The following is a 16,750-nucleotide window of genomic DNA, read 5'->3' as shown; positions in this document are numbered from 1 at the left end:
GCAGCTGTGCTTGGCTGAGATTTGTCCTTGTGTCTGTCCCTCCACCTGTCCTTAACATTTCCACATTCCTAGTTACGGACAGCTACACTGTGCCAGACAGCTTCTCAGTCATAGTCACAGACTAGACTTTTGCCCGAGTGCTTTGAACACATTTCCCCTTCCTGCCTCCGGGACTGGAGCCGGACCAGACTTCTAAGATTCCCTTTTCTTGTTCTTCCCACTGACGAGGCCAGCTCATCTGTTTTGTCTACCTCTGTGTCTATATGGAGTCATGCCTACCAACACTTGACTAGTTCTGTCCACTTGTTCCTCAGTTGCCCACAGCTCTGGCTTCTCCACTGGGATAGCTCCACAGCCTCACTCTAGGACCTTCCACAATAGTGGATAAAAGCATGAGGTAGACATAACATTGGCTCTCCCCTGAAGGGTGGTACCCCATCTACCCAGAAATAAAGTCCATGTTTGTTTTGTTTTCCAAGATAGGGGGTCTCCCTGTGTGGCCCTGGCTGTTCGCTCTGTAGACAAAGCTGGCCTTCAACTCTTAGATGCCTGCCTATGCCTCCCAAGTGCTAGGATTAGTGGTGTGTGCCACCGCTGCCTGGCTTCTAAGTCCTTGTTACTTGACTAGGGCCTACTTGGCACCCCAGCCTTACTTACCGCTACTGTGTGGAGTTGCTCATTTCTTCTGCTCTATCTCGTGCCTGGAAGACATCTCCCATGTCCACCTCTCCCTGGCACCAGAGGAAGCTCTCTGCCTGTCTACACTGTTGTGAGCTGAGATTTGTTGCCCACATTATTCCAGCAACCACAAGTCTCTGAATCCTCATCCCCAAGGACGCACAGGTAAGTCCTCAGTAACCTAGGGGGGAACAAATGACAAAAACGGGCCCCACTCACCAGAGGACCCTTTGGCAGGCCCCAGGCCCGTGAGGCCAGAGGATGTGCGAGGTTGGAGCCTTCTCAGCAATTTATATCTTTCCATGAAGTTCTGGTGAGAGACCCTAGAAGCCAAAGCAGGCAAAAAGAGAATGGACTTTGTCAGCCAGGTCCCTAGCTGGGACCCAAAGCAAACGCTACCCTGACTATCACCCTGGATGGATGGAGGAGGGTATGTTCTAGAGATGCCCAGAGTCACTCAGTGGGAAGCCTGCAGATACCATTTAAAATTGAGTTTGTGGCTGGCAAGACTGCTCGGCAGATAAAAATGCCTGTTGCCAAGCCTTACAAGCTGAGTTCCATCCCGAAGACCCCTACAGTGGAAGAGAACTGTGCTACGTGGTCCTCTGACTTCCATGTGGTGTGGCATGCCTCCCTGCTGGCAGTGGGGTGCTCATACTCACTGAAGACAGACAGCATGTACCTGCACAGTTCTTAAAACTCTACTGGGCAGTGATGGCGCATGCCTTTAATCCCAGCACTTGGGAGGCAGAGGCAGGTGGATTTCTGAGTTCGAGGCCAGTCTGGTTTACAGAGTGAGTTCCAGGACAGCCAGGGCTACACAGAGAAACCCTGTCTTGAAAAACCAACAAAACAAAACTCTGCTGAGGCTTTCTCTGAAACTTCTGAAATCTGACAGAGCCACAGGAGAATTCCTGATTCTCACTTCCTTTTTCCTTCACACTCCACTCAGGCCTCCTCCAGACTCACCCATTTTGGTAAGCTGTCCTGATTCAACCATCTGCCCAGAAAACAACAAGTTCTCTGTGCAGCCTGGATGCTGACTACCCCGAGCCCTCACCCGAGTCTGAGGACCATACAGTTCTCTCTTTGCTGTCAGCTAGACCCAGGCTGCCCCACTGCTCCCAGTTTTCACAGCTAATCCTGCCTCCTAGATACCAGCAACAGTCCCCTCACTCAGCCCTGTCCGTCCTCCAGCGAGCAGACAAAGGATGCTCTGGGAATACAGATACTGCCACTCCCTTCCAGTGCATGCAGGCCAACTGTCACAGCTTTGCATGGCCTGCTATGTCTAGCTCCTGTTCTCTTATATTCCCCGTCGCTGCTTCTCTGAGGCCCAGTTCCTAGTCTCACTTCCTGACAACATTATGGCTGTTCCCTGTTCTAAGTCCCCCAGGCTGGCCCTTTCCTTTTCTCTGGGCGTGTGCTGAACCAGCCCATGGATTTTTCCCTGCATGCCAACAACAAATTCTGTTTCTTTCCCAGCACTAGTTGTACTTAAACTTGTGTGTATGCATGTTCTCTCTATGTGTGTGCTTGCACATGTGGAAGCTTTGATAATGGAAAGCCTCTCTCTCTCTCTCTCTCTCTCTCCCCCCACCCCCCTTGAGATATTTTCCTACTGACCCTGGAGCTCACTGGCTGGTTGGACTGGCTGGCCAGTAGACCCATGAAACTCTGTGTCCATCTCCCAATGCTGAGATTACAATGCTTGTTGCACACCCAGCTTTTAACCACCATGGATGCTGGAGATCCAAACTTAGGTCCTAACAAGCTCTTTACTCACTGAGCCATTTCCCCAGACCCTTTTAAATTTTATTTTTGTTTATTGATTTTTTAAAAAATAATTTACTTTGTCAATTAAAAAAATTATGCATATGAGAGTTTTGCCTGCATATATGTCTGTATACTACCATGTGTGTGCCTGGTGACTATGGAGGCCAGAGGACGGCTTCAGATGCCCTGGAACTGGAATTAATAGATGGCTGTTAGCTATGTGCTTGCTGGGAATTGAATTCTAGTCTTTCTGGAGAGCAGCCAGTGCACATAACCCTGAACTCTAGCCTCAGACCCTTAAAAAAATAAAAGATTTTTATTCTATTTAATTATGTGTGTGTCAAGTGAGTGGGTAGGTGTGGGTGTGTGGGTATATGACTGTTAAGTGCAGGCACCCATGAAGGCCTGAGGGGTTGGACCATCCTGGAACTGGGCTTACAGCAGTTGTGATGTGCCCCGTGTGGCTGCTGGGAACCAAACTTGGGTCCTGTACAAGAGTGCTATGTACTCTGAGCCTCAGAGTCATCTCTCTAGCACTCATCCTGTCTTTTTGTTGAGTTTTGAATCATTTCTAGGTAATTCTCTAGAGTCTCACTCTAGCTCAGCCTGGCCTCGAACTCACTACATAGCCCAGGCTCACCTTAATGTTGATCTTCCTGTCTCACTGTCTCAAGTGCTGGGATCATAGGTGTATGCTACCATTGTCTGGCTCATACTTAATTTTCTTGTTTCCATAGGAGTGTAGGCCCTACCAGGGCAGAGATTACACACTGAGTAACTGAATAAATGTCAAGGTGCTATCCCTTGCCTTGCAGGTGGACTGCCACAGACCTGCCATTCTCCTAATCTCCACCTCCCTCTGTCTGGCCCAAGTTCTGAGTGCTACCAGGCTTTGGCCCTACAGCAATGTGGCATACTCACCGGATGGGAAAGCCAGCAGCACTGATGTGAATGGTTTCCACAAGGCCACAGGCCTCTAACTGGTTCAGGACCTATAAAGGTGGGGAGAGAAAGCAAGTAAGTACAGGCCAGAAATGCCATTTCTTCTGCATATCTCTGGTCCTGACCTTTAGTGACAGGCAGAACTGGCTGATGGAGATGTCTGTCTCTGTGGGATCATGAGAAACCCAGAGGGCCTGACAATCTCCCTGCTAGAAGAGGTCCTGGTGGAGCTGCAAAGGTCCTGTCTGGTACCTGGCTTGTCATATAGCTATGGCCTGCAAAAACATACAGGCGTGGCTCTGTCTCTCATGTCCCCAGGGCTGACACCGATTCACAATACAGAACTGTCTATTTTCTTCCTGCATCAGAGGCGCTCAAGCAAAGAAGGTTGTGCTGTGAAGATTCTTATGTGATTTGAACCCAAACTGTACCACACAGCCCAGTTATCTTTGGCTACACAGCCACATTTAGCAGGTGACTATGACATTCTTCAGTGCCGTCCAGAACTCACAAGTCATCTGTATTCCCTCAGAGCCTAAAACCCTGAGGAATGATTTTATGTAGACTGGGAAATGAGGTTGACAGTCCAGAGACAGCTATACTTCATAGACTGTACAGATGTTGAACAAATTACAAAATACCCATTGCCCTGAGCAGTTTCAAGTCTCTTGTCAGGGATAGATAGGCTAGATGAGCAGGGAGCAAGATGCTCTAGTGTCCCCATGTGCTACCTTGGTCAGGCTTTGGTGGAGTGTACAGAACATACAGCCACTCATGACTGCCCTGCCAGAGCAGAGAAAAGCCCTCCTTAATGTCAGACCCAGTTCAAGAGACTGCCAGTGACCACCCCATCTGGAGATGCTCTCCTCTTTATTCTTGGTGCTAGGAAGCCGGAGCTCAGGGTTAGTTACCTCTTCTTGGAGGAAAGTCTGTGGCTGACTCTGACTGTTGGGCTTGATGCAGCGAATGTAGTGGGGTGTTGTACTATGTAGGACCTGCAGGAGCTGTTCCAGTGAGGCCTGAAGACACAGAAATCTGGGGTTAGACAGGAATGGGGCAGTTCAGGGGCAGAAGCTGGATGCTGGCTGTGAGTATGTTGTATTTTGGAGGCCCTCCCAGCCTTGATTGAGATCAGGCTCACACATACCCTGCGGACTACTGGAAGTTTTTAAGGAATGTGTGCAAAGCACATGGTAACCACCCCTTACTTGTCATCCTTTAGCCGGGAATGCTTCTGGACCAGTAGCTCTTAAGCCTCTGGTCTGGGGCTTTTCCCTTTCCTCTCTTCCCCAAAATCATTTTCCTACAGAACAGCTTCACGCCACCCCTGCTGTTCCATTATTAAGCCTGCCCTATATGCCAGAGGGATGTGACTCAGACATTGCTTATGTCACAGCTCAGCCTAATGACACACATGCTGAGCAGGCAGTCAGTAGTGTCTGAGGCTCTGGCTATAGCATGCTTATCAGACTTGGGTTTCCCAGGGTGCCTCCATAAGGAGATGATAGTAAAGTAGGGGCTAACATTTGAACAGGAACAAATTAAAAAAGGGACAGGATGGGTGAAAAGGCTGTTGAAGAACAGTGGTCAACAGACCCCAGGAGGAGCTGAGCAGTGGTGGCACACGCCTTTAATCCCAGCACTTGGGAGGCAGAGGCAGGCGGATTTCTGAGTTGGAGCCAGCTTGGTCTACAGAGTGAGTTCCAGGACAGTCAGGGTCTCACAGAGAAACCCTGTCTCGAAAAACCAAAATAATATAAAATTTTAAAAAAGCACCCCTCCCCCCTGAATGTAAGCAGCTCATACAGGTTTCACACATTATCACATGACCAGATAACACCAAGGGAAGTGGTAGTCTGGTCAAGCACAGCAGGGCACAGCTCCATATAAAGTATTACTACTCTCTCACCACTAACACATCAGCAGAGGCTGAGAGTCCCTACCTTATACCTTATCCTCATACCTGGAGATGTCTTATCTGTCCCGTCTTTTACAATGAAGCATAAACTTGATGAGACAGAGACTATTTCTCCATGGCACATCACTGCTCCCCAGTAAACAGTCCCAGTTTTGAGGAGCACTCAATAGACAATTGTATTAAGCACTTCATGTCAGTACCACTAGACCCACCTTGAACTTGGACACCACAGTCAATGCAGGAGCCCTGCTCTGGCCAGACAGCTCCTCCTGGATCTTCTCTTCAGGGTTGGGAGGAAACAGCATCATGAGCAGGGGGTCTTGGGATTGATGCAGGAGCTCAGTCAGCTCTGGGGGAACAGGGTCCTATTGGAAAGGGCAAGGGTGGCAGAGAGGTGAGCTGCTTCCTAGTGCTGGCCACCCCTCCCCAAGTATAGGGCTTCTTGGGAGGGCAGGATGGAATCCCAAGAAGACTGGGTCTGCTGGCCAAGAAGAGCCATGTGTATCATGGACCACTTCAAGGCAGGTCAGGATGGAGAGGACACTGAGGAGAAAGAGGATGCCCTACAGGAACTACTTTGTATATGCAGCAGTGACTCAGCTTTCTTACCCAGGAGCTATATGCTATGGCCCAGGCTCACCTTGTTCTTTTCCACCAGGCCGGCTGTGTGGTACCGTACAGGTCCCGCAAAATGCACAACCACAAAGCTGGGCTCCCGGCTGAGCTTGTTATGGCCCAGGCAGGGCCTGCCTGCCAGTGTGCTCTCGATGCGTGTCTGTAGTTGTGCTGCACTGCTTGGCCGATTAAGGCGGCATTCCTGTGGGATGGGAGCGGGCAGTCATCACAGTGACGAGGACTTCCCACGCCTGCAGCATCCTCAGTGTCTGGACTCATGGTCGCAGAGTTGTAACAAGCATTATAGCAACTCCAGGGGAAAGCACAGGGATTAGCACACTTACTGGTAGATGGGGGAGATAGACCACAAAAGAGCACACAAAATAATCACTGAGGCACCAGAAAAGCCCAGAGACCGACTCTGTTGCCAGGCTCACGGCTTAACCATCTTACCTCATTTATGAGGGAACAGATGCTGATGGGGCTCCCTTCAAGGAGATCTAAACAGGTCTGGTTGTCCTGGTAGTTGACAAATGACCACTCCAGGCCCTCAACTTCATATTCCTCCTAGGCGCAGGGGTGGGAGAAAGCAAGTTTCAGAATAGCATTAAGGAACAAGAGTACATTAAAACAGTTTCTTACATACAGTTATTATTCATCAGTAAACAAAACAAGAAACAAAGGTTCCAGAGGATGGCTTGCCTTGCCCTGTCCCTCACCTGCTGGGCCCTGAGGTAGTGAGCCACAAAGTGCTGCTGTAGCTTCTCATTGGCATAGTTGATGCACAATTGTTCCAGACTGTTACTAGGAAATGACTCAAACCCATAAACATCGAGCAGACCTGAAAAGAGGAGAGAACCATAGGGCTACCACATAGTGGTAGAGATGAAGACTATAGGAGCCCAAGTGGCTGCACCCTTGCTGAGGCCTCAATCAGCCTTGGGATGAGGTTGAGTGATGACAGTCTCCTGCTCCCACAACCTACCTAGGTAGGTCCTAGGACCTCTTCCCTTGCCCTATACCACATCAGAACAAGCAGAAAGCCAAAAATCTGAATGAAGGGCAGGCTGGGCATTAGCCCACTTTCAAGTCTGAATCCTCTGGTCATAACAGGTTCCCCCTTGAGGATACCAGGGAATGTTCTCTGTATCGACCTTGTTCAGAAGACCTTATGTCGCCAGCCTAGCATCAAGATGCCCCTCTTTAAGTGAACTGTGTTGGCATCTCTAGGCTTCAATTTCTCCCTATTTGATTCACCCACCCAAAGTTACAACAATGCTGCCCTCAACTGTGTCTCTAACTACCTTCCTGGGACTAGGAGAAAAAGGACCATTAGGAATAAGGCATAAACTGGTCTGTGGAGAAAGCCGTGGACATGTAATATGTGGGCAATCAAACGTAGAGATATCACCAAACTTCTGGATGGACATATGAAAGGACGGATGATGGATGGATAGATGGATGGGTGGATGGATGGGGACACTAGCAGAGAGAGGGAAGGAGCTGCACCTAGGCACCCAGGTGGCCCAGAGACCCTTTCTCCACCCCAGGTTCAATGGCTTATTTTCTGGAGGGTTCCCGACAGTGTGAGCCCTGCTACCTATGAAGGCAGTCCATGAATTGGAGTCTGCACAGATGCTGCTGTTGATCACAGATACCAGCCAGTCGAATAGCCTGTTGGTGGGAAAGAGTAGGATGTGGTGAAACTGCCTTCCCAGGAAGGGCACTACATGCTAAAAGGCCCTGAGTTCTGAACCTACCAGGCCAAAGGCTAAATCCTCGTTTCTGGGTTATGCAATTTTGACCTATTGCCGAGGCAGGCTCTGGCCATATACTTCCAGGTATACACAGATCTAACCTGTTCTAGCAAGACAGAACAGCTAGGCGCCTGGGTCAGGTAGGATATGGGTCTGCACTAGTCACATGACCCATCGCAGCTAATGCCATGATTAGAAGATACTGGCAGGTCCCAGTTGCATTTGTAATAAGCTGAGTATACTGAATTCCCCTGAAAAATGCTTCAGGAGCTGCCACATCCTCCTCAAGCCTGCACAAGGTAATGGCATTCCCTACTCTGCAACTGTCCCTAGTCCTGAGAAAATGAAACTTCAGGGCCTACATATAGACTCTGGTATGGAACTAGCAACCCCTATTTCAGCCTAAAACATGCTGGGCTTAGAGGTGGCCACTATGCCTTGGTTTCTCTTTAAGTAATTACTCTCCAACTGGTTTAATTTAGTAGACTTTTTTTTTTTTTTTTTTTTTTGGCAACAGGGGTGCAAACACTCATGCAAGATACTAAAATGAGCAGACTATTGTAACATGACAGCTTCCACGTGTAAAGTGCTCTAGCTAGAAGCCTGCTCTAGCTGTAACTTTTCATTGTGTAGTAACTTATAGAGTTACTTAAAAATCTTTTGGTTGCTGGGTGTAGTTGTACACACCTTTAATTACAGCACTGACAGTGAGTTCCAGGCCAGCCAGAGTCACACAGTAAGACCCTGTCTTCAAATAACCCGAAATACAAAATTCCACCACTTCTGACCTAAAACCTGTTTGAGGCAGAAGTATCTGTCTCTAGTTGACATGGGCCTAGGAACACCTCAGATTCTTGGCTCTGAACAGGGTGTCCAAGATCTCATATACTCCCATAGAAACACTGGCCACAATAATCTCAGGGGAGTCTGAGCCCCTGGTAGCCTTTACTCTGAAGGTTCTCAAAACTCAAGATAAGACAGTATTTGACCACATAGCCAGAGGATGGAGGCACCTCTGTCTCGTCCCAAGAAAGGTGAGGACCTGCCTTCCCTGCCTTGCTATGCTGGGCTCCTGCCTGTTGTGCACTCTGACAGCACTGACTATGACAGCACTGACTGTGAGCTGAGCTTCTGGCTTCTGGCTCCACTACCACCTCTCTAACTCCCCAGATGAATGACAGAGGAGCCTATCTCTGCTCAGCAGTCTGAACCTGGAGCTGTTAAGGTGGAGATCACCTTTGGAGCAACTTCTCCACTCAATATAGGCATTGAGGTCAAAGGCAGTGTTTAGGGCAAACCGGGGAGCCACGCCCTGCATCTCCTGGGAGCCCAGCAACTGGTCTGCTTCCTCCTCCAGCCTTCACCATCAATATCTATTGTCTGACAATGTTTGGTCCAACCCTAGACAGGCTATCAACCTATGGGGAAGTAAAGGCTCAGAGCAAATCACTCACCGTGCATAGATAAGTTTGGCCAGACAGTCCCTGCGTGTGTCACACTCAGTGCGGGAGCAGGGCTTCTGGAACACCTGCTGCTGCTTGCCTGCCTTGATGGTTCGAATCAGCATACTCTCTAGCAGCATGTTTTCTGGGAGCTGCAGCAGCAAGGCTGAGGTCCTGACAGAGACTGGGAGAGGAGGGTCCTCTTTAGGCAAACACCCTCCACTGGGACTGAGTGGATGAAGAGGCTTGCCCAAGGCCTTATGTGGCAGAGGCAGTACTTGAAGTCACAGTGTTACAATTGGACAAATCAGTTTCCAAGCCACCCAACTCTGATTGTTGGAGACAACACCGTTGGCTTCATCAGAGGCTGTGGAGTAAATCATCCACGGTGGGCCCTACAGCAGATGGTTTCATCGAGGGTGCTAGACTGAAAAGTTCACCCTTCAATTTCCCACCGCATTCCACCAACACTAGTCATTCCCCCATCCTCTTCTCTCACCCTTGGTACCATCCATCAGTTGACAGGGCTGGGCTTCATCCTCTGAGTCAACAAAGTGGACATTGCCAAGGTGCAGTAGTCCAGCTAGGACCTGAAGGGTAGAAGGGATGGTCAGGAAGCAGGGGCTTGACCTGACCAAGAAGATGAGTCCTCATACTGACGTCACAACAGAAGGGAGCTCCTGATGACTGCCCCGCTGCCTCTCTGTCAGACACGATTTCGTATGGTAGAGATCCCAACACAATCTCTTCAACATTCTGTGGGGCACCATGCCATGAGGATGCCCATAACAGAGACAGGAGGTTAATGTCCAGCCTAGGAGAGGTGAGATTAGCGTCTAGGCAGCAGGACTTCAGATACCTTCCAGAGCAGCCAGCAGGGCTTGCCTCCATCTATCCTCTGTCCCACTGCTCACTTCAGAATAGCCCGTACGGGAGTACTGCTCCTGTTAGTTACCTGGCAGGGGCATTTCTGCCTGGTGGGGCTTAGCCATGGTTTCCTGAGCCCTTTCTCAGCATTACTGGGCTGTGACAGCCCAGCCTAGGGATGATGATCTGTGATCCTAGTCTCTGCAGTAGGTGCCACTCTTCTGCCTGTGCCTTCAATGACACATACTGAACTTCAAGAAGCTATGATGACAAGGAGGACCCTTGGAAGGTCCAGTAACCTTGGAACTCCTGGACCTCATAGGAAGAGAATCGAGCCTCTCCTGCCACTGTTGCCTGGTCCCAAACTACCAGTGCAGCAATGGCTGTGGCACAGGGTCATAACATCTTCAGTGGAATGGATGAGTCTTGCAGTGGGAAACCACCTTCCTGATCCTGCCACGTAAGTATGTCATAACACCTTCAAACCAGCACTCATGCATAGACTCCTAGTGCTGTCCACTTCCTCTGGCCGGTCTCCATGTATTGCCCTTCTGCACAAATGCTTATCTCAGTGTCCATATTGGGTGTAGCACCTTAGCTTCCTAAACACCACGTGGAGGCCATCAATATCCCCATCTTCCTGCAGTGGCTTCCCTGTCCCTGTTCCCAACCTACCCTATACATTACATCTTGTTGCTCTAGGAGATGAAGTGAAGGAAGCAGATGGCCTTCAGCAATGGCAGATGAGGGTAGCTCTCTGGGTTCCCAGAGGGAGGCAGAGGACAGGACAGAGGAAGAGGTGGGCATCTGGAATGATAACTCCTGAAACCAACTTTGTCTCTTTGTGGTATCTTGGGTTTCTCTACTTCAGATTTTCTCAAGTATAAAATGGAAAAAAAAATCTTTATGCGCAAGAGACTGTTGATAAAACCAAGTGAGCTTAGAGGTGTGAATTTGATTTCTAAGCTTTCAAGTGTTAGGCAAGCAGGAAAAGATGACTTCTCTGTTCTTGTCATGGTAATAAAACCTGCCCCAAAGTGCTTTTGTTCTGGGCTTGCGGGTCAGTGCTTCATGCTCATTACTCAAGGACTACATGACATGTCACTGACCCTATGGCCCAGTGCAGTCCAGCACCTATCTCCAGGCTCTCCAGAGTGGCAGTCAGCTCCTTGGATATGGTACAATAGAGCCCGAAGTCCTAGACACTCATGGAAAGAGAGTCCCAAGTCCAGGGACATCCATGAGAAGGGCTACCATCACCTCTAAGTGTAAGTAGCATGGCTTTTCTTCTGACCTTAAAGATGTTGCTCTGGGTGGGGGTGTCGATGCCCAGATGGAGCATGGCCTCTCTGGTCACCTCGAAACAATCCTCTGAAAAGAATCCATGTCACAGCCCAGTGGTCAGCAGGGTCAGTGGGGAAAAGGAAACAGGCCCTGGGCAGAATGGGTTGGGCTTTAGAGCAGTCTGGGGAGTCCTCCTACCTTCCAAACTGCTTTCTGGATTGGGTAGCCAGGAGAAGGCAGCTCCCTCGGGGAGGTACCACTGGAGCCTTTCATCCTTGGTGGCTCCTTTGCAAATCTGTGGGAAGGGGTGTACAGGAGGCTGAGCTGGGGGTGGGAGGCCCTGCTAGCCTGGGGTTAGAATGAGGACAAGAAATGGCAGCAACACTGAAAGGCGGAGCGCAGAGCATGGGGTAAAAGGAACATCTCTGTCGGAGATGTCCAGCCTCACTGAAAAAACCATCTTTCGGGAAAGCTGGTGGTCTGATGCAGAACACGTGACTCTTGCAGGGGGGGTCCTTATCTCCTTACCAAGAGAAGCTCTGGCGCAAGGAGCCCAACCAGTGCCCTGGAAAAGCCCAGTCTAGGGAAGGGACAATCCCAGAGCAGCCTCACGATGTTGTGGGAAAGTCTATCCTAAAGTGCTCAGTCTAGTGTGGGCAATATAACTTCTATTTAGAAGACAGAGCCCTGCTCAAGGACCTTCTGGTCTGACAGAGACAGCAAAACCTCTGTGCCCAAACTGTACCTGGTGAGCAGCTCTGCTTGAGAGCAAGCCGAGGGGCCAGCGATGGAGCATGCTAGGGTAGAGGGACAAGCCACCCAGTCTTGCATGAGCACAGTGCATTTCATCTGATACAGACCTGGTAGAAGATGTGGAAGTTCCTTTCACTGGAAGCCTGACAGGCCACACGGGTTTTCTCTAGGAGGTAGGTCTGGACTGCAGCTCCCGTCATCTGTTGGGCTCTGGCACACAGAATCAGAGCCCAGTATTATTATTATCCCTTCATCTCACTGCCATTAGCAATAGCTGTACACCAGACTGCCACCTAGTAAATCTCTTCCAAGCTTTTCTTGGGTAGGGAACATTCAGAGTGTCCCTGGGAAGCCAGGTGTAGTGGCCAGGAAAAGCAGAGGTTCAAGGTTAACCTGGGCTATACAAGACTGTCTCAAACAACTAAACTCAGACTATCTTTGAGTGTTCTGAGACATTCTCTTGCAGGTAGCTCAGGTAGGCATGACAATCACCTCTGTGAGCCAATGCCCTAGCTTCAGACTCAAGGTTCTATCCTAAAGAGGCATTTAACAAGAAATTTCTGAGCATGAGAAGCCATCATGAGCACACAGCTCATAAGAACACTATAGCTCCAGGTCATAGTAGCTGTGATTTTCTAGGTTAAAAACAGGACACCTCCAGAGTTCACTGAGCTCAAGAAACCCACAGATACAACATATAAGCTGAGGGTGGTTTCTCCCATGGGGGTGACCCAGGTCGGTGGCTGCCCAGCTGCCTCCCTTCCCCAGGAATGTCAGTAGCTGTTACCTGTTCAGCTGGAGCTGGATGAACTTCCCAAAGCGACTGCTGTTGTTATTCCTCAGTGTGCACGCGTTCCCTAGAGATGACACCTGTGTTTATTATACTCACTCTCCCAGGCTTGCAGAATTTTCACAAGCTGCTGTGGCTGTGTCCCTGCGTCTAAAGGCCTTGTCATCTAAAGGTTCCTTTGATGATTTTTCTGTCATGGGGGTCAGGATTAAGGAAGGGGCACATGGGTTCTGGAGCAGGGATAGGAACAACAAGCCTAGGTGCTCAGGGCTGCTTTTTTCCTTTTATGTGTATAAGTGTTTGTCTGCATTCATGTATGTATACCACGCATGTGCCTGGTGTCTGCAAGAGGTCAGAAGAGGTGGTCAATCCCTTGGAACTGAACTCAGGTCTTCTGTACGAGCAATCAATGATTTTAACCACTTAGGTCTCTCTCTCTAGCCCCAGTCAAGGAAGAGGTGAAAGCAAGCTGTGACTACAGGTTTTACACAGACACAGCATGTGAACTCCAGGCCCAACCTGGACACTAAAAGGTACAACACCATAAGCCAGGTGTCACTGCACACTCCTTAATCAGAGCTGGAGGCTGGCAGACATCTGGGAGTGTGAGGCAACCTGGTCTTCATGAGTTCCAGAACAACCAGAGCTAGATAGTGGGAATTGTCTTGGAAAAAAAACAATGAACCAAAAGACACAAAAACCCAAACAAACCAAAACAACCCCCCCTTCCCCTCCCAAAAGAATAACAACAACAAAAAACCCAAAAATCCAAAAAAAGCAAAATACCTCCCAAACAACACCCACCACAAAAGCTAAGCCACCTTTGACAAATTTCCTTCTTTTGGAACATTAGGAAACTCAATGGAAAGATAAGATTTAGACTAGATGAGCCAAGGCACTTTCTATCCAACTGTTTTAGATGGCACCAGGTTTCTCCAGAAAGGGGTCTCGCAGATGCTAGGCTCTAGCACCAAGCTGTATCCCTGTATGGTAGCACCTTTAAGAGACGGGAGCTGAGGGAATCTGGGAAGAGGTTAGAACTTAGGTAGTTAAAGAGTCATTCTCCAACCCAGAGAGATGTCGTCAAGTACTACTTTTCTCCTGGAAGGGGGCGAATCCCAGAGGAAATGGGACTGGAATGCAGTGCAGAGGACACGGAGCTCACCAAAAGCTTCCATGACAGGGTTGGAGTTCAGGATCCGCTGTTCAATCCTCTCTGCAACCTTATGGTTCTCACAGGAAGTAGGTGAGGCGGCCACCACAGCATAGAACTTCATCAGGCATCGGGATGTCCATGTCTGTAGCAAAACAGCCATGTGGGTAGATCCTTGTTCTTATTCCCTCCCACTACAGGGTCCAAGAGAAAGATGCCCACCACAGCCTATATCCATCAAATGCTGCTGCCTGCACAAATGCATGGATGCTCAGTTCAGCTGTGCCTTGGGCAAGGCACTTATCTGTGAAGCGGGGGATACACACTTCAGCTTCTCTCAGCTTAGAAGATGCTCTAAGGAAAGAGGCTGAAGCACATGAGGGACACCCAGACCTGGTAGGCTACTCACCATCTCTGAGGCCTTGCAGCTATTTTTGATTCTTTTATAGGAGGCTTTCTGTGCATTTGCTTATAGACCCCGGAGATGTTGGATTTATATCTATTTTTATTTATTTATTTCTCATATCTAGTTTATGTATCCATTTTTGTCTTATTTATTTTTGGGACAGGATTTCACTATGGAACTTTCTTTGTACATCAGGCTGGCCTTGAGATCATAGAAATCTTCCCATTTAAATGCTTACAACTCCATGCCGAGCTACATCTATTCCCCCTACTCCCAATACCAGGTTTTATATGTAGCCTTGGATGTTTCTGTGTAGTTCTTGGTTGAGCCCAGGAACTCACTCTGTAGACCAGGCTGGCCTGGGACTCAGAGATCGAGTGCCTCTGCTGCCTGAGAGCTGGGATTAAAGGCGTGTGCCACCATTGTCCAGCACTCCTTGGTTTTAATCAGCCAAAACGAGATATAGTTACTTAAACATCTAATACTTTGTCCTTTAGTCTCCTTAGAGATTATAAATGTACACCACATTAAAAGAATAGAGTTGGATCTTTCCATGTTGACTTTATGTCCTATAACCTTGATAAATTACTATACAACTTTCCCCGATTTTTTCTTTTTCCTTTTTTTTTTTTTTGAGACAAGGTCTTATGGTTCAGGCTGGCCTTGAACTCCTAGCAACCCACCCCACCTCTTTTCTTTTTCTTTATTATTATAAAGATTTATTTATTATTATACATAAGTACACACTGTAGCTGTCTTCAGACACACCAGAAGAGGGTGCCGGATCTCATTATGGGAGGTTGTGAGCCACCATGTGGTTGCTGGGATTTGAACTCAGGACCTTCTGAAGAGCAGTCAATGCTCTTACATGCTGAGCCATCTTTCCAACATCCCCCCACCCCCACACACAATAAGTTCTTTAGGTTGGAGGTGTTCACTTTCTTCTATTTCCCGTCAGACTTAGAGGGTTTGTAGCATTTCTTCTTTTAATGCTTGGCAGAATTCATGAATGCAGCTATCTGGGGCTGGAACTTTCTTTGCAAGAATAATATCAAGTTTAACTTTTATTACAAAGAAAGACTTAGCTTATCTAATTTTATGTGTCTATGTGTATGTATGTATATCATGAGGTACAGATTTTATCCATCTTTTTTTAAAGGTTATGTTTGCTGCACATGTGGCTCAGTGGTAGAGCATTCACCTTTCGTGCACACAGTCTGCAACTTAAAACTCACACAGCAAAACAAAATCCTTGGAAGTCATTTGGTTTTTATATTGCTTTTGTTTTCTATTTACATTATTTTGTTTATTACTTTTCACTGTCTTTCTTCTGCTGACTTCGGGTTTGATTACTATTTAACTTAAGTGGTGCTAAGGAATGAACTCAAGGCCGTGTGAATGCCAGACAAGTAGTCTACCACTCAGCTATGCCCCTAACCCATTATGCAAGCAAGCTGAGTTTTGCATTATTTTTGTGCTTGAGGCTGAATGCAGGCAACTGATTTTTCCCTTTTAAGGTATTCTGTGGACTGAAATATTGCCTTCAATTAATATGAGAATAACAGGGGGACCCTATTCCTCATTCTGACTACCTGGAAGTAGGTCTTCTTTAAGGCTGTATTTTAGGTTTTAATTTTACTTTTTACTGTGTTTATAGGTGTTTTGGTTGCAGGTATGTCTGGTGCCCATAGAGGCCAGAAGAGGGCTGAACTATGACCATTCTGGTCAACTTCCTGAGACCTTGTCTCAGAATTAAAAAATAAAGGTCTGGGGATGTACCATAGTTCGTAGGTAGCATGCCTGCATAGCATATTCAGGGCCCTGGGTTTAATCTCCTGTACAGCAAAACCACAAAAACAGGGTCAATAAGATTGCTCAACCGGTCAAGGTTCTCAGTGCCAAGCCTGATGACCTGAGTTCTACGCCTTGGATCCACTTGGTGGAAGAGAGAACTGATTCCCAAGAGTTGTCCTCTGACCTCTACACATGTGCTGTGCACAAATTAAATGTGAAAAAATAAAAACAGAAAGCAGGCCCAGCCCATGGCCACAAAGGCTACTCAGCGAAGGGTTACAGAGTTCTGCTGCGTTGGTCTTTGGCCAGGTTCTCCCCAGTCCTATAGTATAACAAAAGGGGCTTATAGTCCAAAGAATTGCTCATAAAATGCTGTGGGGAGGGAGAGGCTGCTGGGTGAGGGCTGGGTGAGGCCTGAGTTGATTTCTCACAAGCTGTAGAAATCCTTGTTTATGCAACATCTGTCTTGCCTGAGGCTCTTCTATCTACAAGGTCCTCCAGGAGCCTCACACACTGCCTGAGATGTCACCGACAATTCCAGCAGGGATTTTAGAAAGGTTTTTTTTTTTTTTTTT

At 48.2% G+C, this 16,750-nt stretch overlaps 1 protein-coding gene across 9 annotated transcripts in view; it reads right to left on the bottom strand.

The window, feature by feature from the left end:
- Myo19 (myosin XIX) overlaps nucleotides 1–16,750 on the bottom strand; it is a 32,837-nt gene that overhangs the window by 4,884 nt on the left and 11,203 nt on the right. For 6 of the 9 annotated variants that reach the window (XR_004113133.1, XR_004113134.1, XM_031351023.1 and 3 more), the window contains exons 6-20: nucleotides 13,988–14,120; nucleotides 12,820–12,889; nucleotides 12,140–12,242; nucleotides 11,478–11,574; nucleotides 11,290–11,366; nucleotides 9,628–9,718; nucleotides 9,141–9,312; nucleotides 7,530–7,603; nucleotides 6,649–6,770; nucleotides 6,383–6,496; nucleotides 5,955–6,131; nucleotides 5,527–5,679; nucleotides 4,308–4,415; nucleotides 3,376–3,446; nucleotides 898–1,001 (exon numbers count right to left, since the gene is read on the bottom strand). Coding sequence is in view for 7 of the 9 variants with exons in the window: in XM_031351023.1 (XP_031206883.1) it covers nucleotides 898–1,001; nucleotides 3,376–3,446; nucleotides 4,308–4,415; nucleotides 5,527–5,679; nucleotides 5,955–6,131; nucleotides 6,383–6,496; nucleotides 6,649–6,770; nucleotides 7,530–7,603; nucleotides 9,141–9,312; nucleotides 9,628–9,718; nucleotides 11,290–11,366; nucleotides 11,478–11,574; nucleotides 12,140–12,242; nucleotides 12,820–12,889; nucleotides 13,988–14,120 (1,666 nt within the window). In the remaining 2 variants the exon portion in view is untranslated. Of the gene's footprint in view, nucleotides 1–729; nucleotides 860–897; nucleotides 1,002–3,375; nucleotides 3,447–4,307; nucleotides 4,416–5,526; nucleotides 5,680–5,954; nucleotides 6,132–6,382; nucleotides 6,497–6,648; nucleotides 6,771–7,529; nucleotides 7,604–9,140; nucleotides 9,313–9,627; nucleotides 9,719–11,289; nucleotides 11,367–11,477; nucleotides 11,575–12,139; nucleotides 12,246–12,819; nucleotides 12,890–13,987; nucleotides 14,121–16,750 lie in introns of those variants that run through there. The other 3 variants (XM_031351029.1, XM_031351027.1, XM_031351030.1) reach the window with 3 other exon arrangements.

The sequence above is a fragment of the Mastomys coucha genome, unplaced genomic scaffold (genome assembly GCF_008632895.1).
Source record: "Mastomys coucha isolate ucsf_1 unplaced genomic scaffold, UCSF_Mcou_1 pScaffold5, whole genome shotgun sequence".
Lineage (NCBI taxonomy): Eukaryota > Metazoa > Chordata > Mammalia > Rodentia > Muridae > Mastomys > Mastomys coucha.
This window is presented reverse-complemented; position numbering and strand designations above follow the sequence as displayed.